The following is a 24375-nucleotide window of genomic DNA, read 5'->3' on the forward strand; positions in this document are numbered from 1 at the left end:
GAGTTGGATAATAATCGAGTTTGGGATCGGGCCAAGTACGTTTCTCATGACGTGATCATAGGTTGGTCACGACGTGAGGGTCAGTTGATGGTGATGCTGACCGTTGACTTTGAACTTGACCATTGACCTGTTAACTTGGGTTGACTTTTGGTCAAATTACTAGTTCTAGAGTATATAGTAAGTTTAAACCTTATTTGACTCAATAGATGTGTTGTAGCACCTATTGCGTAACATCGAGTTATGGTTTATCTGACTTTATGTGATAAGTGAGTCTTCTCACTTTATTGTGTAGAATGCTAGCTGTCTCTGTGACTCTTGCATTGTGTGCTGGGCATGGTCAATTTGAATTTTGGGCTTAGCCCATTTGTATGTTGGGTTGGGTCCGTTTGTATGCTGGAAGGGGCTCATTGGTATCATGGGCGGGGCCCGATATGTGGATGGGGCCCAATATGATATATGGTATTTTGGGAAATTCACTAAGCTTTGTTCTTATGGTTTTGTGGTTTTAACATTTTCAGGCACTTCCAGTTCGAAAAGGAAGGGCCCGACTTGACTGCGCAATATCCGTTGACGTTTTTCTACATTGATGATTGTTATTTTACTCTGATGAATATGGTACATTTTACTATAAATATTTTAGAGAAAACATTATATGAAATTGATGATTTGAAAATGTAAATTTTTATTAGAATTTTTGGGATGTTATAGCTGGTCTGTCATATTTGGTGTTTTCCGGAGGGTTTAGAGAAGAGAGCAACAACGTGTGATTTTTGTCGGTTTTAGAGTTCAGATCGACTTTGTAAGGAGCTTTTAGGAGGTGTAGGTTGTTTCTGTCGTCTGAAGTTTGATGATCCGACGACGTCCGAAATTTCTGGTGACTGTGTCCGGTGGTACGGTGTTCTTCGAAGAGATGCAAAGAGTGTAGAAATATCAAATATAGAATCGGTTGGGTAGGGTGAAACTGTTTCTTTTTAACTCATCGTGTGGTATTTAATAATGAATAAATAATATATAAATAACCATCCAATTAAAATAAAAGATAGAGACCTTTTGATTTTGAGTTTACGAAAAAGGAAATTAAAGGCCAAAACAAATTATTCCATATCATAAGGATGATTTTTCTAATTTAAATAAATGAACATGTGACGTTTTATAATTGGTAGTCACCTATTAACCCTATAGGCTTAGGTTACTGTATTCTAACTAATTATTATATGGATGTAGGAATGATTGTGAGCCAATCATTTTATTTATTAAATTAAATATAATTAAAAAATACCATCTAATTTCATTCTAAGGGTATTTTAGTCAATTAACATAAATTTAAAAAAAGAAAATTACAGATTTTAGGGAATAATTAATTCTTTAAACTTAAACAATCTGATTTTTTGGATAATAAATATATTAATTCGGATATTCTAAAAGAATGTGTTTATCATTATCTCGAAAAAAAATTAAATTCTGACAGAATACTATAAACATATATTATCAATATTAATACTTTTTAATGAATACAAATTTTATATGAAAAGAATTTTAAGATCTTAAAATTAGTACTTACATTTATTCTTAACTAAACCAACTATGAACATACATAAATGACAATCATTCTGAAAGAATACAAATAATAATGGTTAACAAATACATTTATTCTTAAAGAATAAAACTGATATTGGTTAAAAATCAAATAAAAACATTGAAATCTAAGTAAAACACTAATACATTTTGATAGAATATTGTTGTAAATCCATTCTAACAGAAAAACATGCTAATCAATTTTAAACGAATATTGTTGCCTTACTTTCCATTCTTCATCAGGCTTCAAATCAACTTTTTAATTGTTGTTGCCTCTATACATAGAATGTGTTTGTACACATCATCTCCAAAATTGTTTTCAATTCCATAAGAAGTTTAGAATTCTTCACTTCATCTTCTTTTTCAACTTTAGAAATAGTCTTTAGGTCACCATGATTTCCAAGATAATCTCCAACAAGACCATTATACCTAATCTGTAAAATACCAAAGGCAAGAATAGAGCTACATAACATCACTCTTATAAGGAAATTAAACCTCTACTGAGAGATCAAAGATGAAATTTAAAAGATATTGAAACTCATTTGAATCATGTTACAAATGAAATCAACATCTATAAGCTTAACCAGGCAAGGTTTTACAAAACAACATGAGATTAAAAATAGCAACTAACGACAATAAGCTTGATGAATTAGTTGGGTAGGCTTGATGAATTTATGAAATTACACATGAAACTAGGTAAACCCTTTACCAATAGGAAAATAAAAACATGTATGTAGATAGCCAGATGCAATCAATTCTCCTAACATGCATATGTGCATCTACTTGAAGGATATTAAATATAACAACTTAATCAAACTAGAGTTCCAATTCCAGTGTAGCAGGGGAATGCATGATATATAGGTAAACACAGAGAAATCAAGAATCAATAAGGATAACATTTAAACCAGCTTAATTAGATTGCCCACCTACAAAAATAAAGGCATTAAGCTAGATTAACCTAAATAAACCAATTGTTTTTGTAAAATTTCAGGGGGAAATAACCAGCAAATCACCATTACAACCCTCAATCTAGAGGAAATGATAAGCACGATAAGAAAATTAGCTTCGCATACGACTTCAAACATGATGGTAAGTTGAAATGTGTATTATCCTTAAATGAAAACACAAGTACACGAACCTTCTTCAAGGATCTGTTGTGTGTAGTAGAGAATTCTGATGCCAGAGAACACCATCGAACCTCGTCGATTGATTTGCCCCATCGGACCCTTCCCTCTTTCGCACCTCAAGGCCGTCAAATCCCGGAGATGTAACCTCAGAACTGCAAACGATCGGAACCCTTCGAACCATTCAACTGCCTTCGTGCCTCCTTCCCATTGATTGAAACTCTTGTACCTTCCTCTTCCTCGTTCATCGAACAAAACCTCCGGAAACCTCAACTGGTTTGAATTTTTCGCTACTGGTGACGCCTGGAACTCGTTCCTCGCCACCGGAATAAAGAGGGAAGCTTCGTTGCTTCTACCTCGCCGACCCCGAAGACGACAACCTCCGCTTGCCATCTGATCAGTGAATGTTGCATGTGAAGCCTTCGTGTTTTCCCCCTTGTCACCTTCGTTCACCAGTCCACCCCAAGGGTAGATGACGATTAGGATTAAAAGTTGATCGGTGGATGTGGTTTTTAGAGAAAAAACGGCTGTAAATATTGACGGGGATAAATTACAATCTATCAATACCATATTACAGGACAGGAAGTATTTATAAAAGAAGTATTTATAGAAGTTATTAATCAAATTACTAAATTATCTTTATTTATTTATTTAATTTTGATTTGCATATATATATATATATATATATATATATATATGATGTAAGATGTAGCTTGACGGCAATGTCAAGCCTCATTAGCGAGTCACGTCGTTTGTAAGTCATGACTTAAAGTGTCAATTTGTTTATAATTGATAATTTATATGTGTTTTAAAATATTATTTATTTTTATATACATATATGATTTAAGACGACAATTTGTCAAATTTTGGCGGCAAGTACAAACCTTCGAACCATGACGTGCCATGTCGAGATTTTTAGAACCTTGATATATATATATATATATATATATATATATATATATATATATATATATAAACTTTGAGTTGCTTATGCAAATGCAATACATAATTATTTATTTATTTATTTTGTACATAAATAAAGAGAAACTAGGGTTTGGACCGTCCGCACGATGGTGCAGAACCCTGATATTTTAAAAAACGCAGCTCGACATAGATAAGGTTTGTGGGATAAATTTTGAGGCAACTTTCAACATAGTTACTTTCAACCATAACCCAAAATTGCAAACTATAACGTTATCTCCTACCACAATGATGTTAATTTATGCAGTTTTATAGTGATGATCTTGAGCCAACATATTTAGATCGTATAAAATCAAGCAACAGAACAACTGTAGTTACATTCAAATGTTTGTTGATCTTTTATCATCTTCAAGAAATAAAAACATAAGCAGGGTGCTGAAAAAATTAAAAGTCTCAAGATAACCCTTTGTAAAGTGGACCAAAAAAGTATAAAACTAAAGTTTCTATCTTAATAATTATATTTGTAGGAGGCGAACAAATTATAAAACTCGAAAATATATCATATTTGATACAATACTACAAATAACAACTAATAAAAAAATAATTAATAAAAATTAATATGAATCAAAATGAAAACTATAAAAACAAATTATGTAAGGATGAAAAATATAACTTTTAAAATATAATAAGGGACCGGAATCACAACTTACAAAATACCAACAATATAACTTCATAAAAATAAAAACAATTAATTCAAAATTAGTTGAGAGGAAAAGTGAATATATAAAGGTTTGTTATAAGAAGAGTCAAAAATTCTATTTCCAAATAGAAGCTTATTTGCATTTTGTATCAAATGTTTTTAATAATTATAATAAGATTTAAGTTTAGTAGTTTTGGCTCTTGAAAAAACAATAATCAATGAATAGTAATTCTCCCTCGTAAACCATATTTGGTAATTAATATATACAAGGATCTGAACCCTTTGCACGATGTTTCGAAAACTTGATAGTTGAAAAATGTAGTGTAACATGTATAAGGTTTTGTGGGAGAAGTTTTTATACAACTTTCAACCTAGTTTAAACCTTCAAGCGTGCTTCGACCGTAATTTTATTTTTATATTTTTGTGTTTCACTTAGCAAATGGGTTATGTGTAAAATGGACCATAAAAATATAAAATAAGATTTCGAACCAAACAATTATATTGGAAGAGGCAAACAAAAATAAAGTTTAAAAGTATATCTTGAATCGTATTAATTTTATAAGGTGATACCACAGATACCATAAAAGTTTATAACGTTTAAATAAAAATGTAATAGTAATAAAAATAAAACTATAAAAACAATAGTGCAAGGGACCAAAACGTAATTTAAAAATATAGTAAGGGATTGTAACATCCCATATAAAATATAATAATTAAATAATAAAACTGGAACCCGAGAAGCAATTTGTATTATTATTATTATATGTTATTATAGCCCAAAATCAAATAATAATTAGCTGGGAGTCGGTTTCGAGAAGCCAAATGACAATATTTGAATCTCCAGGGGTTAAAGTGTAATTTTGGGACTTAATTTGTAAAGATTTTCATAAGTCAAGGGGTGTTTCGTATTATTTGGACTTAATATGTAAGGATTTATGATATCGGGGTCTAAAGAGTATATTATGGACCTCATTTGACAATAATTGTGGAGGGAGGAGCTACTTAGTAAAATATGGGACTTAGTTTGTAAGGTATTTCGGAAGATGGGATTGAAATGGTAAAATAAGGACTATGTTTGAAAACGAATCTTGAAATGAGGGACCGATAGTATCAACATGGGTTAGAGTTTGAGGAGTCGGGTATATATGCTTTATGTTTTTTTTTAAAGAACCAAAGCTCAGCCAACATATATGCTTTATGTTTCCCTAACCCTGGCTGTGTTTGTCCAGCCGCCATCCACACCTCTTTAACTCCCGGCGACGCACCCCACTTACGCCACCCTTCACCGCGGGTGTTGCCACAAATGATGGATTCGGAAGAATCACCGCCGTGACAAGTATTACTGTTAGTACCTTTCCATGGTGTCGAAAGACGGATGACGACGAGGATGTGTCATTTCAGTCGTGAGTGAGGAGGACCGCACCACAACTGCCATGCCGCTGTGGTTGCTGCCGCTTGAAGACGAGCTCATCGCCGGACGCTGTGACTTATTTACCGGAGAAGCGAGTTGGGGAGGAGCCCCTGTCATTAGTCGAAGTCCGATGTCACCATTCTTCTTCATCCCTTTTTCTGTTTGACGCCGCCATGGCTGTGGGTGACCGGTGTATGGACGTTGGGTCAGATAGGGCTGAAGAGGCGTTGCTCGATGCCGTTGCCGCCGTCGAGTAACTATTTCATGCACCCCAGCTTCCCTCCGCCACTCTCTTCCATTGTTACATCGCAAACCGCCGTCAATTAGGGCTGTCAAATCGGGCAGTTGTGTCGTGTTTTTTTTCTGACACGACACGACACGACAAGGTTTTGTATAACACGAGCACGACACGACACAATGTCGTGTTTTTTTTCATTAACACGAAATCAAACCAATTAAAACACGACAAAATGACATGACACGACAAAGATAATATTACATAACTATTAGTGTGTTTCATTCATACTTAAAGATATATGTCACGATAAAAACGACAAACACGGAAAACCCGACAACCACATGCTTAATTGTGTCAATTTATGAACACGAACATTAAACGACACGACATCGTGTTTTTTTATATTGACACAAACACGACACGAACACGTATTCAAATTTTGATTTTGTTCCGATTTCGTTTCGTTTCGTGTATTTTTGTCTTGTCATGTCATAAATTGACACCCCTACCGTTAACTGCCGTTGTTGCCGCCTGTGGCTGTTGCCGCTGCCATATTCCGTCGCCACCAGGTGGGTGGCTGGATCTGTTGCAAGTAACTAACGTGTGTGTTGTGTGTGTTGTTTGTTTAGGCTGGATAATCAAGAACAACCACCACCACCATCGTAAGGTGGTGGCTGCCGCCATGAACCACCGTGTGTGTGTGTCTTAGTGGTTGTGTGTGTTTAGTTGAGATTAGCATTGTAAAGTGTAACTAGAATTCAGAATAATGAAATGAAACCCTAACTACCACCTTGAGGTGGTGGCTGCTGCCTCCTGCTGCCACTGGCCGCCGTATCGGGTGGCGGTGTGCTTTGCCTTGTTGTGTTTGATTCGTTCGAGATGTTTGAAACCCTAATGGGTCTAATGAATCCCTAATTGAACTAAAAGCCCAAGCATGTGACTAATGGGCCTAATAAACCTTAATTGATCAAAGGACCAAGCTATTGGCCTATTGGGCAAAGATGGGGTTAGAAACCTTAATTAGGGTTTAGAAAACCCTAATATTGGATTTATGGGCCTTGGACTTCAGGACCCATATTTGGTCCTTTGGAATTGGACTATGTATTAAGCACAATCACACCATATGATTTATTTAGAAGAGTGATGGACTTAATGGATTAAGTCCTTAATGGGTTAAGTGAGAAACACTTAACCCTAATTGTCATTTTATGTGAAACCCTAATTTTAGGATTGATCGGGACCGTACGAGAACTAATTATTAAACCTACAATAATAATTATTAATCATTGTCAAATTACCCTAAGGTAATATTGGACTTAATGGATTAAGTCCTTAATGGGTTAAGTAAGAAACACTTAACCCTAATCGTCATTTCATGTGGGAACCCAAATTTCACTTGAGCCTTGAGTTGTGTCTTCCTATTAGGCCTTGGTGGTTGGACTATTGATGGGATATCCAAGAACATGTAAATGAACCAAAATAATTGGATGAGTTTTAGGTAAGGCCCATGTGAAGGACTTAGACCCAATTTGGAAAATTGGGCCATAGATGGGCCATAGTTTGGGCCTTTACGATTATGAGATTTTGGGCCATTAGAAATGCCAAATATTTGGACTGGACTAAATGGTTGGGCCTTTGAATAAGGCCATGTAAAGGTTTGGGCCCAATTTCGAAAATTAGGCCATATGTTGGGCTTTGAGCCATAGTTGGACTTTTGGGCCTTTGGAGTGTGAGTTGGACCTTGAGCTTAGAACCCAATTATTAATTGGGTGTTGTTTGATGTTGGCAGTTCGGGAATCTGTCAACTAGCAGCTGGAGTTTCATCCGCGAGACTTCAGTAGTGTCAGGTGAGTTATCATCACTATACTAATGGGTCTAAGGCACCAAGGTCAGCCCTTTATATATTTGTATCTGGAATATGGCATGATATGTTTATTGATTACATCCTGGTAGTTAGGATAGTTGTATGCTTATGCTTAGTGACCTGGTTAGGTCGGTGTCATGGTTATAGGATGATGCTATGTTAGTGACTGGTTAGGTCTGTATCCCGGGTATTCGGATGTTGCTATGATTAGTGATATGTTAGATCGGTTTAACTGTTATATGACATGAGCTAGCGTATGATATTTATGTGCACATGTTTGTTTAATTGGGGGTTGGGTTAAGGCGGTCCTGCTTTGTGTTGTAGGTCAACATACCCGGTGAGCGGTCCCGGTAGGTTGTAGGCCCTACGAGGCGGTCCAGTCATGCCGAAGGCTCGGGAGTGGTCCAGATAGGTTGTAGGCCCTGTGAGGCGGTCCAGTCAGACTAAAGGCTCATTATGCATGTTATTCTGTATTTGTTATATGATATGGTTATATTTGTATAACGTTGGTATTTTGGGGTAACTCACTAAGCTTTCGAGTTTATTGTTTCAGGTACATAATGGGATCGTGGCAAGGCAAGGGCGTGATCATACAGCTCCTCACTTTTGATGACATTGTTACTGGGATACTCTGATATGATACATTTTGAAAACAAGCTTTGTGATGGTTAATAGATTTGAAATGTTTTTAAAAGTTTAAATTTGATATGATTTTTATGTGTGTTACAGATCATAACTTAAAAACATCCATGATATAACTTTAGAATCATGAAGGGTAAAAACTGGTTAATCAAAATTTATTTAGGGGAAAAAATGTAAATATGAGATCTTTTTATTAGCAGAATCAAACTTGTTGTTTTTAAGAAAATACATATTTCACAGCTTATATTATATTCTGTAAACCTTGTATCTTGATCCGGACTTGATATGTTTTATATTGAGAGAAGTAGAAGCTAATGAACATTAATTCTGTGAGTGACACCTTATTTGGAAATTCACACACACACACACACACATATATATATATATATATATATATATATATATATATATATATATATATATATATATATATATATATATATATATATATATATATATATATATATATATATATATATATATATATATAACACTAAAGCACCTCAAAGCGTAGACAGAATGTCCCAAATGTTGCTTAAATGAGCATTGTTTCATTGTCATTTTCATTTGTCGTTTTTATAGGCATATCATTTCATATATTTGAGATATTTTTCATAACCGAATGTAAGCCGTGTGTGAATCGGATCCACATATTTTGATATTCAAATTTCAGTTTACCCCATCATGTTTCTTTCTTCATTAAAATACTTACGAAAATATTGAAAGTTTTAAACTGTTCCCTTTATTTTTTTAATGTTACAAAATGCTATCTTAAAATATATTGGGATATAGTATTGAGAAAATGACTAGATGGGTAAAACGAGGCTCAAATTTGGGATGTAATCGGTTTTGAACCGTACTGAACCAAAAACCGAACATGCATTGAATTACGAACCAGTTCCGCTACCAGTACCTATACATAAAAATATAAAATAAAATTACAATGCTATTCTTACACATTGTTAGGGTAAAACAAAAATGTACATTGCTATTCATACATATTGAAAGATTGATATTGGTTTATACCTCATAATTAATACAATATAGCAGTATACGTTACATACATTGAAAGATTGAAAAAATTGACTATGGTTGTTTACTTGAGTTTTCTTTAGTGTTATCCAAATTCTTCATATTTTGTGACTTTGATTCGCTCCGAGATGATAGAAAATTAGAAATCGATTTTTGGTGAGGGGATTAGCCAAACAGTAGAGGAGATCGAATTCTTGCTTAAATTTTGTACTTTTTTTTGTCTAACATAGTGAGCGAACAATGAAGCTTAATTCAATCAATCAATGTATTCAAACAAGTAGGCTTCGATTACTTGAGCAACTGGGAGGGGGATAGAGTTTGGATTTACTTTTTCTCTCGTTTGTCATAGTGAGAACACAAGGAGTCGAGACAATCGATTTCTTATCCAAGTAATTTCACCCAATATCCCTATACTTTATGTTTTATATTTGTTATATTTTAATTAGTAAATCAAGTGAAATTGGGGAGTTCTTCAAATTATATGATTGATTAGCTTAGTCAATTTTGATATAGTTTTTAACTAGTTGTGAAACCCGTATATTATACGGGTTAATTAAAACATAATGTTAAATAGGAGTGATTAAATGAGAAGTTTATTTGAATTTGAAATATGAAATAAATGAAAATTATGAAAAAAAAACATACAAAAAATAAATTAATTAAAATTATGTGTTTAATTGTTAGACCCGTATACTAAACGAATTATTATAATAAAATGTTAAATACAAAGGTTTAAAGTGTAAATTTATTTGAAATTGAAATTGAAATTACAAATTTAAAAATTGAAATTAATAGTTATTATAGTAGGTTTAATTTGTGGAAACTAAATTAATAATATAATGGAAATGAATAATGAAGTAACTGACAAGTGGAAAATAAATATATTTCAAAATTATTAGAAAATGAAATGTAACCAATTAAATGAAAGAATAACAAGTGGCAATAACATTTTCATTTATTATGATAGATAGTTTTAGGAATTAATACCTCTCCAATTTTAAATTTTAAAAATCAAAATAAATGAGTGATTGTATTCCTTTGAGCACATCTTAGAATTAATTATACTATTAAAACTACATAGTGACCAATACATAATTACGGGTGAACCTTAATACATGATAAATTTGGAAATACACTTTAGATAACGTGAAATTCACATTGCTAACGAATCTAGAATATGAAGTTGTATAATCCGAATTCCATGTTATATAATCTACAAAATTCATATTATCTATAAAATTAAAAAAAAAAAAAATACCACTTTTTAATACTAGTCCCTTATCATCATTAGACGGTTGATGGTGATTCTTAGGGTTGTTACATGAACAAAACCCAGGTAGGTTATTAGGGCGGAAAAGAAAAGATATCGGTAGAGACCTGCAGTTATAAGAAAGAAAGAATAAAAGAAATGACTAGTCGTATGTCAAGAAGGGAGAGAGATGAGAGATTATTTGAGTTGATAAAATTATGGTAATTAGTTATATTACTCTAATCATCTATTGTTATCTTTAATTTAAACTAAATGAAATAAAGTTATTATTAGTTACAAAATTGATACATTAATTTTAACCATAACTCTAAACTAATAGGTATTTGAGATTTGTTCTTGTGTTTTCAATCTTTTTAATATTATTCGTACTTAGTATATTTAGCGGAGTATATTATTATATGGATATAATGTTGCTTGTTCATTGTTATTAACACATGTTTTATTTCTGTTGAAACAAGGACACAAGGACGGTGCTGCTATATCACAAGGTGCGTCCTCAGAAACTCCTAAATTTTCAACATTTACTATAAATTATATACCAAAAAATTAAGACTTACTTTAATAATAGAGTAAATCACGCGAATGGTCCCTATGGTTTAGTATAAATTGCACATTTGGTCACTACCTTATTTTTCTAACTCAGGTTGTCCTTAAGTTTTAATTTTGTAACGCGCATAGTCCCTATTTTAACAATCCGTCAAATGTTTCCGTTAGACACCTCATGTGCCTTGCACGTTGAGGGTATAATAGTCATTTACCATTGCCAACGATCTTTAAATAGTCGCTTTTTCATTAGATCGGCCCTAATTCTGAGTTTTTTTCAATTTCTTCATCGTTGAATCGGTTACACCTTCTCTCCTTCAAATCAGGGATGGTTAAATGTGATTGTGGGCGTGCTGTTGTAATTCAGACTTCAACTACAAACAATAATCCAGGAAGACCTTATTACGAATGTCCAAGTAAGGTATGTTGTAGTTGAGAATTTTGTAATCGTAACCCTAGATGGAGATATGGTTGTATGCGATTGTAGGTATTGTAATCGTGGCTTTTGAAATTGACAGGAACCACGTAAATGATTTATTGCTTGGGTAGATGATGATGAAAAGGATCATGGTGACAAATTGACAATCTCCTGGCTTGTGAGGTTAAACAAGAAGCTGAGAAATGAAAATCTATTCTTGAAGACATGTTTATTTGTTAGTTGCGTATTGTTCTTGGTGATACTTGTTTACAAGTTGTAAGGTGGAGATGAGTTGTTATTATAATGGTAAAGTCTTCTGTAATGGTTAGGTTGTAGTAGTGAATGTAATGGTATCCTCTTCTGTAATGGTTAAGTTGTCTAAGTATTGTAATGCAAATGGTTAAGTTCTTCAAGATCAATGAAAATGGTATTGTGTTGTATTGATTATGTTTTAAAGTGATGTATAAGCAGCATATTGACCAAAACAAGTAGCAATGGTGCATCATAAGAAGAAAACATTCCATTAACTAGTACCAAACTATTACATGGCAATGAGGATTAGTTGTTACAAACTAGTTCATTCAAAAGTGCCAACATATTGACCAAAACAAATAGCAAAATACTAGCACTATTACAAACTATTCATAAATAATGTACCAAAATATTAGACATATTACAAGTAGCAACATAAAAAAAATACTAGCCCTATTACAAACCATCAAGTTGTTGCCTTCCCTTTCCCCTTTCCTTTGACTTTTGACTATCCACCACCCCCACCAACAATTGGTCTTTTCCCTTTGCAGGTTCTTGCATTGTGACCAACATTGTTACACTTCTTACATGTTACTGATCTATGGGCTCTCGATGTTGTGTTTCCTCTAACAAAGTCATCCTTTTCCACAGTTGATATTGTTCTCTTCTTATTTGGTCTTCCTATGGGAACATGATGTTTTGGAGGCAACAAAGTTGTTGGTATAACTGACTTCTCCCACATGGCCCTTCCATTGATCGGAATAACTTTAAAAGAATATATCTCTTTTCCAGCTTGATAACCACTAACATGGGTGCACAAATGATTTTGGGATACGTACATCCTTATTATTCCTCCCTATACCCCAAATAGCAGCCACACCATGTTTACGGTATTCCAGTTAATTCCCACCTTTTGCATGTGCAAATTTATACACCTACATCCACAATACACTGATCTTGCCAAGGTCCAGCAACTTGATATTTTCCATCACCACAAAATGTTGCAATATACTTTTCTGCCTTACTCTTTATCTTATCCAATATTGTTGTAGCTGTAGGAGTCAAAGGACCTACAACTTTTTGAATTTCCTTGTCAACTTTGACTATCTTCTTCATAATGTACTCTCTAATGAACTCAATGCAGTTAATGATTGGTGCATCACGACCTTTTTCTAGCTTGCTGTTAAATGCTTCGCACAGATTATTAGTAAGAGCATCAGAATGTGCTCTCCCTAAACATAAACAAGTTCTATCTCAGTATTCAATATACCTTCTTTTAAAATTATTAAGTAGATATTGAAGATCAATATACTAGTAAAGTGTTAGCGAGCCCAACTTTGAGGAGATATTTGTTTCAGCCACTCATAAGCATCATTATTAAGCTTCTTTAGTTTTTCCATTGCTTGATGAAACTGTTGTACATTAGAGGTCGTGGCACATTACCAAAGAAGATCTTTGAACTCCTTTCCCTTCCAGATCTTTTTCATGCTCTCGTGTATGTGACGAAGACAATATTAATGCTCTGCACATGGAAACAGTGTTGCAATTGCAGGCAACAAACCCTAACAACAATAACATGTATCTATGTTAGTAAAACTAAATCAAAAATATAAAACTATAAAACCTAGTTTGGATAGGTTTGAATACCTTTTGCCTGTCACTCATAAATGTAAAATTGGAATTGGTTCCCAAACCTAAGTCATCACCCAAATTACTTAAAAACCAAGTCCAAGGATTTAATGTTTCTGATTCAACCACATGGTAGGCTAAAGGATATATCGCATTATTACCATCCAATGCCTTTGATTACACACATAAATTACCAGAAAACATTGGTTAGTTAACACTACTTTCAATAAAGAACAGATAATACAAAAAGAAGTAAGAAGATCTTACCACAACAGACAAGATTTGGCCTGGATATGGACCTTTCATAAAGGCTCCATCAAGTCCAAGAAAGTCCCTTCTTCTCGCTACAAAAAACCTCACTTCAAAGCTCCAATGCAAACATAGATACATCTGAATGTTCTCGTCTCAGCAGTTGGATTCTTTTCACTTTCAACATCAATTTTAACTGTAGTATCAGGGTTATGTGCATGTACCTCTAAAACATAATCCCTCAACAACCTGTATTGGCTGGCATAATCTCCTTGAACATGCTTTAAAGCTTCCTACTTTGCCCTAAAAGTTTTCATATGTGAAATGTCCATCTGGTACTCACGTTGGTGTTGCTCTTTTAAAACCCTAATAGGAATCTTTGGGTTTGTTTCAATAACTTGTACTATATGCTCTAAAAGGAACTTATAGTCACATGCTTTGTAGACATCGATGCTCTTTCATGTATGTCTTAACCATCCAATCTATGTCACGCTTCCACTTACTACAGTAGATAACCCATGGATATTTCTCTTCTTCATTAGTAGCAAGATTTGTTATAGTGCCCTTACACACAAACCTAACCCTGTTCTTATCATTTTTCTCTAATTGTATTTCCCTTCTTGTCCTTATGGAATGTAGTTTCACTTGTGTCTTAAAGTCCTTAGATTAACTGAAAGTTTGAAAAATGTAGAAAGGCTCGCTACCCAAATTTGCATTATTTTCATAAGCCCTCTATATGGCTCTAATAGTTTTCCTTCGCTTACCATCATTTTCCTCATCAGATAAAGACCCACAACAAAACCTCTATGTTAATCACTTCCAAGTCACCTTGTTGTGTATCTTTAAGTACATTACTTTCAGAAGAACCTCCAACCAATTCTACATCCTTGTCCAATGTTAATATGGAAATCTTTCATATCCACATCAACATCATGTATGAGATTATCCTTATCAATAAAAAAAATCATTATCTTGACTCTCACTATCATCATCAAACTCATCACTTCCATTGCCATTTTTGTGTCCACTACCATCATCGTCATCCTCATTCTCTAAATTCATTTCAAAATCAACATGGTCGACAACAAATGCTTCTTTGTCTAAGTGACTATCATTCTCAACTTGTGTTTGGTCTGGAACACTCTCATAGTTAAGTAGGGTTAGGTATGGAACACTCTCATGCTCAATTGGAGAGTCATGCAACTCCAAGAACAACCTTTTGGAGCAAGCTGGTGGCTCTTTAATTTCAACAATTTTAACCTTACTAGGGTTAGGGGACATAGAATAAGTATGTAAGTTTGTTTTCCCATGCTCAATATATACGTCTATTAGCTTATGGTTACCAACATACGTACCCAGATGGTGAACATCCTGATCAGAACCCAAAGCAAATAACCCAAAATCCAAATCGCCAAACGGTCTCAGGAAATGATAGTAGAGCAGTGTCTTGTCTGAATTAACATGCTCAAGTTCCTCCATCATCTCGTCAATGTCGTGAATGGAAAATGTGTAAATGTCTAGTAAATCAAAGTAATTTTGCTTGCCTTTGATGTACTTTCTTCTAGGGAATTGTGTAAACTGTCCACCATGGTGTAATCGAACAGTGAATATCGTCGGATGTCCAGCTGTAGATTGAAGGGAAGATACATCAGTCACATATTTTTTTGTTTAAGTTACTAACTGATCGAGGGAGTGGACACTTACCATATCGATGAGCAACGTCGATCTCGTCCATGGTAGCATGTATCCTCCAAGGCGCCATCGTCGTCTTCAAATGTAGGGTTCTTTCGATCAAGGGTTTTCAAAAGTTTTGTCTATGAATGTTTGTGTCTGATCACGCTAATAAGTGATACATCTTTTATTTCTTGGCGGTAGAACGCTGGCAATGGTAAATGACTATTATACCCCCAACGTGCAAGACATGTGTGATGTCTAACGGAAACAATTGACGGATTGTTAAAATAAGGACTAAGCGCGTTACACAATTAAAACTTGAGGACGGTCCGAGTTAGAAAAATAAGTTAGGGACCAAGCGTGCAATTTATACTAAACCATAGGGACCATTTGCATAATTTATTCTTAAAAATATTAAAAGACCTAACTTTTTGTTGAAAAAACAACATATATTAGTTAAAGTAGAGATACGTTTGAATTTTTTGATTACCACTTATAGTTATTTCCATATCAACCGACTAACGAAATAAATGAGAGGTGATGTATTATGCATAACAAAATGAAAGTACATTTGTACTTGACAACTATGAGTTTATGATTTAGCTAATTAGTTGTAACACTTTTTATTATATATTAGCTTCTGCATTTATTTTTAAATATTTAATAGATATATTTATAAAAATCATTTTTTTGAATGGTCTAATCAGTCCGGTTGAATCGTTTTTTTAACTAGCCGGTTCCAACTTGTTTGATAAAAAACGTTTTTTTGAGATAAAAAACTGGTAATGTGAACGGGTTTCGGTTCAACCGATCAAACCGATCAATGTGGTTCGATTTTCAAGCCATTTTGTAGCAGTTCGGTCCGACTGAATCGGTTAGGGAACCATGTCATTTTTTTAATTCTAGACCTGCCACAGCATTGAAGTTAGGACACATCAAGAATAACTACCGAACAAAAAACAAACAAATTTTACCCCAAAATAATATCTAGTAAATAAATTTAGCAATATGAGCCACTATACACATCGTATTGAGAGAAATAATAAGATTGATAAGTTATCCTTGTAAAAGTTTTATTAACCAAAACCGAAAAGAAAAGAAAGAACTCAATGATGTATAAGGTTGACCGGTGTAGGGTTTACGAGTTAAAATGTTGGAGGCAAAGATAGATAGATCATGTGCATGTTTTGATCTCTCTATTCTCCCTCGCTTCTCTATATAGGCATCAAAATAGTATGGATTTATTTGATCAATGAGAGTAAATGAGAGTACTATTCAGCCTAATAGTGTTTATCAATAAGGTGATCCTTGTTGCCTAGTATCTAGGTTTTTAATATAACTCTTCGTTTAAAAAAAAGGAAAAAAGAAAAAGAAAAAGTGTCTGAAACAGTGAAACTGATGAGAGTGAGATTCCGTCCTAAGTATATGTCATCAGGAACAAGTTGAAATGGGACACCAAGTAAACATGTTTATCTACTTTTATGGTTTGATGGTACTCTAGTATTTGGACTCAACATAATGCAATCCGCGTTGTCGAATTTGGACACATTTTTTCTAATCCATTTGAGTATCTAATTTTATAAAGGTTAATGCTTCTAGAAACAAATTATTTTCTATAAAATATTTTGAATTTATCAGAAAGTTATAAAAAAAAAACAAAGTATTTGTTTTTAGTAAACATCATTAAAATAATAGTATTTAACGATTACAAAATTTCAGTCGCTTAAATGCTGATAATTTTGTCTTAAAATAATCATGTTTTTTGAAAAAAAAAATCAGTATTCATTTATGATATTAATCTTTTTATAAATTTGAGACACATACAAGCTTTCATAACAATAATCTTTTTATAAATTTGAGATACATAAAATTTTTTATGAACTTTAAAATACATACAAATTATTTGTTCTTTTAATACAAAAATATTAAAATAACAGTATTTTATGTATAATAAATTTCAGTTGTTTATATTCTGACAAATTTTTCTTAAAATAATTATGTTATTAGAAAGTAATAAAATAATTTGCTACTCATTCGCGACATTATTCATTTTATAAATTTGAGATACATACAAACTTTTATGACATTTATGTTTTTTATAAATTTGAGATACATACAAACTTTTATGAAATTTGAAATACATACAAATTATTTGTTCATTTAATAAAAAAACCATTAAAATAATCATGTTTTTTAAAAAGTAATAAGATAACTTTAACTACTAGAAAATATGGCTTTTTCCTACCGAAAATAGCTACGGAAAATTTCCGTAGCTAATTAGCTACGGAATCGCTACGAATCAGCTATAGAATGAGATGTCATAATTTAGTAACAGAATAGCTTTGGAATAACTACTGATGCGGGTGCGTAGCTATTCCATAGCTAATTAGCTACGGAATAGCTACAAATGCAAATCCGTAGTTATTCCGTAGCTAATTAGCTACGGAATGGCTACGGAATACCTACGGATATTAATTACATACGGATTAGCTACGGAGTATGCTTTCTGTTAGAATTCCATAGCTAAGTAGTTACGGATTAGCTACGGATTTTTCTTATTTTCAATTTTTCGGGCACCAAACGTCGTTTTTTTCTCTTCATTTTTTTCACACCTCGACTATACATGATTATCATTATTTCCACCAACTTGTAGCTATTAATATCGTTCATAAAGTCGTGTGCCCCTTCAGGATCAAGTACTATTTTCACAATTTAACATTATAATGCCTATATTTTTCACCAACTTGTGATGGATTATGTTTGTATATGTATATTTATATACATGAATGAGTTGTGGAATATGTGTACGTGTATATGTGTATGTATACGTGTTTGTGAGATGTATGTGTACGTATTCATAAGCATTATAGTGTTAAACCATTAAACGAGCAATGGATCATGTATGTGCACACTATTTTATAAATGATATTAATAGCTATAAATTGGTGAAAATATAGATAATCATGTATAATAGAGGTGTGAAAAAAACGGAGCGAAAAGAACGACGTTTGGTGCCCGAAAATTTGAAAATAAGAAAAATCTGTAGCTAATTAGCTACGGAATTCTAACGGAAAGCATATTCCGTAGCTAATCCGTAGGTAATTAGCTACGAAATATGCTTTTCGTTAGAATTCTGTAGCTGATGATACGTAGCTAATTAGCTATGGATTTTTCTTATTTTCGATTTTTCGGGCACCTAACGTCGTTTTTTTTGCTCCGTTTTTTTCACACCTCTATTATACATGATTATCTATATTTTCACCAACTTATAGCTATTAATATCATCCATAAAGCCGTGTGCACATATGAGATCTATTACTCTTTGCTGGTTTAACACTATAATGCTTATGAATACGTTCACTTACATCTCACAAAAACCTATACCTACATCATCATCATCATCACCATCATCAACATCATCATCATCATCACCATCATCACCATCACCACCATCACCATCATCACCAACATTATCACCATCACCATCACCATCACCATCATCATCATCATCATCATCACCACCACCATCATCATCATCACCACACCCATCATCATCATCATCATCACCACCACACCACTATCATCATCATCATCATCATCTTCACCACCACCACCACCACCAACTCCACCACCACCATCATCATCATCATCATCATTATCATCATCATCATCATCATCATCACCACCACCACCATCATCATCATCATTATCATAATCATCATCACCACCATCATCACCATCACCATCGCCATCATCATCATCACCACCACCACCACCACCATCATCATCATCATTACCATCACACCACCATCATCATCACCACCATCACCATCACCACTATCATCACCACCATCATCACACCACCATCACAATCACCATCACCATCACCACCACCACCATCACCACCACCACCACCACCATCACCATCACCATCACCATCACCACTATCACCATCACCATCACCATCATCATCATCACCATCATCACCATCATCATCACCACCACCACCATCATCATCATCACCATCACCATCATCATCATCATCACCACCACCACCATCATCATCATCATCACCATCACACCACCATCATCATCACCACCATCACCATCACCACCACCATCATCACACCATCATCACACCACCATCACAATCACCATCACCATCACCACCACCATCATCACCATCTCCATCACCATCACCATCACCATCATCACCATCACCATCACCATCACCATCACCATCACCACCATCACCATCACCATCATCATCACCACCATCACCATCACCACCACCACCATCACACCACTATCACCATCCCCATCACCATCACCATCACCACCATCACCATCATCACCATCACCATCACCACCATCACCATCACCGTCACCATCACCACCATCACCGTCACCATCACCATCACCATCACCATCACCACCATCACCATCATCGTTACCATGACCACCACCACCACCACCATCACCATAATCATCACACTATCAATAGTCATCATCATCATCATCATCATCATCCTCATCGTCATCATTTATGCATCAGTTTGTTGTGTATGGTTATGTGTATGTGTATATGTATGTACTTGTGTATGTGTATCTACATGTATATAAAAGAACAAAATAGTTTGTTATTGAAAGTGTAACCATTATACATATAGACACATACATGCATACATGATTATCTAAACTTTCACCAACTTATAACTATTAATATCGTTCACAAAGTCGTGTACACCTTTAGGATCTATTACTCATTTCATGGTTTAACACTGTAATGCATATGTATGTATGTAGGTATCTATGTATGTATGTATGTATGTATGTATGTTTTATGTATGTCTATATGTGTATGTATGTGTGAATGTATATGTATGTGTATGTGTGTATTTAAAAATAAAAAAAATGAATAATAATAATAATAATAATAATAATAATAATAACAACAACAATAAACAGTTGTGGAAGTGGTTAAAAGTAATAGTGGACAATGTTATTATGGATGTGGCATTCCCACCCGATTGGTAGATTTGGTGGTTATGTATGGAAAATACCCGAGTTCGAGTCCCGCCACCCTCGTTTTTTTTTCCTTGTTCAGTTTAGGGTTTTATATTTTTTTTGTACGCCTCCACCTCCATTTTAGCGATCGACTCCTACACTCCTCGCTTCTGTCTTCCCCCCTTCGTCTTCTGTGAACGCTACCCAAAACCACCCCTCCCCTCGTTGCTTGTCCCTTCTCCGGATCGTTCACCCGTTGTCCGCCTCCATTTTAGCGGCCGCTTCCCTCTATCGCATTTCCTTCATTCGGTTTCCCTCTTCTCGTTTTCCCTTTTCTCTTTCACAGTGGAACTCACTCCTTCCATTCACACACTCTCTTTCGATTTCCCTCTTCTCTTACACAGTTTGCGCCGCCGCCGGAGTTCCTTCTTTCCTGCTATCGCCATTAGTGTCGTCGCCGTATCTGCTAGCAATCGTCACTGTTTCAAGTAAGTTTCTTTTTGGTTTAATTCCACTTAGGGTTTCGTTTTGGGTTATAATTCATTTCGATTTAGCTTTTATTTTTATTTTTATTTAGGGTTCATTTCTTTTTGGTTTACTGCGCGTTCATCCCTTTTATGTTACCTCTTTTGCTCGATTTCTTCTCCAACTAAGGTAATCCCTCGTATCTATACCCGGTGCACATTTTGCTGGACCAAAGTCGCACTTTTAGCTGGACCAATATCACAATTCTTCCATGATTACAAACTTTCCAAGACCATTCATAGTTTCTCTAAGAATTGCTTTCCTTTTTATAGCTTGTAAGACCTTATCGGGATTTATCCTTTAGTTTTTGTTCCAATTTTTATCATATTGCATTGATTTTGCCATTATTTTATAGGTTTCACTTCAGTTTTGGATTTTCAATTTTTGATAATTGAAAATTGGACCTAATGGTGACTGATTTGGAGTTGGGGATGAATTTTGAGGTTATGATTTGCACAGTTAATGAACCATGTAGTGCATTGTAAGTTCATATTTCTTTAAACATACTTTCCTTTTATTTTACTACTAATAAATAATGGACACAAATATGTTATTTTTGGGAACTAGACGTAGCATCTTTCAAAGATTTTGGTAGCCATGATTGGCATATTAGAGTGGTGAGTGGTTTTTAAATGATTAAATCTTGGTGCATGCATATATTTGCTTTAATTTCTATTTTTATTATGGATTATTGATCATTGTATTGGTAGCCAACTTCTAGTGATGACAAAATGATGAATGAGTCAATTATTGTAGTGATTCAACAACATGATGAAGGACTCGATTATTAGAAGGAAATGTGTTTTTATTTTTGAGCTAGTTAAATGCAAGATATACATGTTTATTATAACATCTTACTTTCATTTTGTCTAACTTATAACGTTGTACTTTCGAAAATGTTCCTAATTATGGCTATATTAAAAAAATAAATGAAAGTACATTGCTATATTTGTATTTTTTGTGATCATTGATTATTTTGTGTTGAAACAGGAACGATATGATTCAAAACTCAAATTGAAGAACACTTGTCGGCCTTTATCAATTCAACTTACTCGGTAATTTGCCAAACAATCCACCATATAATTCTCAAATTTATGTATGTAAGCATCTAAATAAACATTTGTAGTTGACACTTTTAATGTGTATTATTAGACGCATTTAATGTATTATTAAACAATGCTCATTTGTAATATGTATTTGTATATGACACTTTTAGGTTTATTAGTTTTATTGTAATGTTATTTGTTTTTTGGTTGAATTTCAATATTATTATTAGTTTAATGTAATGAGTTTTTCCAATATGAACAAAAAAAACTGGATTTTTTATAAATTTTTGCTGTTTTTTTTAATTTAAATTAAAAGTAATTACCTACGGATTACCTACAAAAAATCCGTAGGTAATGTTAGCCGTAGCAATTTCGTAGCTATATATTTCCGTAACAATTCCGTAGCTATATATTTCCGTAACAATTCCGTAGCTATTAGCTATTTTGTTCCGTAGCTATTCTGTAGGTATCCATTTCCGTAACTATTCTGTAGGAAATCCATAGTTACTTATTTCCGTAGCTATGTTAACTACGGAAAACTCCGTAATTATTTTGTAGCGATTCCGTAGCTTATCCGTAACTATAATTTTCCCACGGGCTATTATGCTACAGACATTTTTCCGTAGCAATTCCGTAGCTATTTACTTATAGCTACGGATTGTGCTGTAGCTATTGCACCGGTTTTCTAATAGTGTTTCTACTCATCTATGACATTAATCTTTTTATAAATATGAGATACATACAAAGTTTTATGACATCGATATTTTTATAAATTTGAGATACATTCAAATTTAAAGGAAACGTTGATCAACATACTTCATGTTAAAGAAAAGTTCAACCACTTTCTTGATATATCTAAACATTAACACTGTAGGGACTGGTAGTGAAAGTTTTCAAAGAAGAAGGGGTTATAATTTATAATATAGCAGTTAGCAAACGACAGAGTTTTAAAATTCGCTGTCATCCTCGGACGTTTGACTCATTGACTGAAATTACACGTGAGCTTCGACCTTCATCCGCCGCAATTGCAATTATATAATGGCGCCAAGGAAACTACTTTATCCGTTCTTCAGAGAAAATGAACAATCCCACCATCAATTTCGACTACGAGAATTCCGCCATTGTTTCAGCACTCCGGTATGTTATCTGCGGCGGAAACGTCGTCATTCCAAGCAGTAGTGAAACCGGAAGCTCTCAGAATCATCCGTCGCCGGTGGAGCATGAAATTTGCGGCGAATGTAGAATGCGAATCCCGGAACACTGTTTGGGGTGTCAAATGTTCACCGGCGGTGGTGGAGAAGAGACGGGAAAGAGAACGAAGAAGAAGGTTTACAGAGGAGTTCGTCTCCGGCCGTCGAGGAAATGGGCGGCGGAGATAATGGTTCCGGGGACGAAAGAGCGGAAGTGGCTGGGGACTTTCGATACTGCAGAAGAGGCTGCCAGAGCTTACGACGTCGCCAACATTCAGTATAGAGGAAACAGGGCGAAGACAAATTTTCCGGTGGAGGAGTACCCAGAAAACCCCGACGTATAAATGACACCTAAAATCCAAATTGTAAATGGGACACAAATGGTGGGTAATATACATTGGCTATGTTATTGTAGATTTTGAAGAAGAAGAGAAGACAAGTTATTTTATACTTTCTCATACAACAATTATTCTTTAATTACTTTTTTTTTTTTCCATATTTTTGGATGAAGATTTCATCCAAAGAGAAGACAAGTTTTTTTTTATCCTTATAAATAGATTAGATGTAATCGTGTTCACTAATAAGAGTTTTGAAGTATTAAACAACATAGTTTCTCTTGGTGTGTTATTCCTTCTATTTTTCCTTTTCTTTCTTGTTCATAAGATGCGATTCTTTAAGTTTAAAACAAACACTTGATATTAGAACAAAGGTTGAAAAGGGCTCGTTTGATAGTCGACTTTCAAAGGAGGGAAGAGCTTCGGCTGTAGGGTTGCGAGAGCTGTAGAAGCTGCGGGTCGGCAACTGGTTTTGGAGGGAAAATTCAGAAAGAATGTATGATTGGCATCAATTGAAAGAAGGACTCAATCAACAGGTTGATTTTTGCGGGTGTTGATCGGTTGAAATCAGAAGGCAGAAAAATCAAAAGGCAGTAGTTACATTAACCGAACAACAATCATTAGCGAAGAAGAAACATTGACTTGCTTGTGATAAGGGGAGACCGACATAGGTGCATGAAAAGCTAGCAGGCAGGAAGGATTCATCAAAGCAGGTGACTTTGGATTCAGT

The 24375-nt window shown here is 34.3% G+C and overlaps 2 protein-coding genes across 2 annotated transcripts; one reads left to right on the forward strand and one right to left on the reverse strand.

Moving 5' to 3' along the window:
- Positions 1-12498: 12498 nt before the first annotated feature.
- Positions 12499-13390, reverse strand: LOC145099699 (uncharacterized). The gene is made up of 3 exons (XM_079037225.1): positions 13327-13390; positions 12930-13222; positions 12499-12846 (listed from the first exon to the last, which is right to left on the reverse strand). Exons 1-3 carry the CDS (start codon positions 13388-13390, stop codon positions 12499-12501), a joined length of 705 nt encoding a protein of 234 aa, XP_078893351.1.
- Positions 13391-23198: 9808 nt separating this feature from the next.
- On the forward strand, positions 23199-23654 carry LOC145099700 (ethylene-responsive transcription factor ERF109-like). The gene has a single exon (XM_079037226.1). The coding sequence runs from the start codon at positions 23199-23201 to the stop codon at positions 23652-23654; it is 456 nt and encodes a 151-aa protein (XP_078893352.1).
- The last annotated feature ends 721 nt before the right edge of the window (positions 23655-24375 follow it).

The sequence above is a fragment of the Lactuca serriola genome, chromosome 4, assembly GCF_051521515.1.
Source record: "Lactuca serriola cultivar US96UC23 chromosome 4, Lser_US96UC23_V15, whole genome shotgun sequence".
In the NCBI taxonomy this organism is placed as follows: Eukaryota; Viridiplantae; Streptophyta; class Magnoliopsida; order Asterales; family Asteraceae; genus Lactuca; species Lactuca serriola.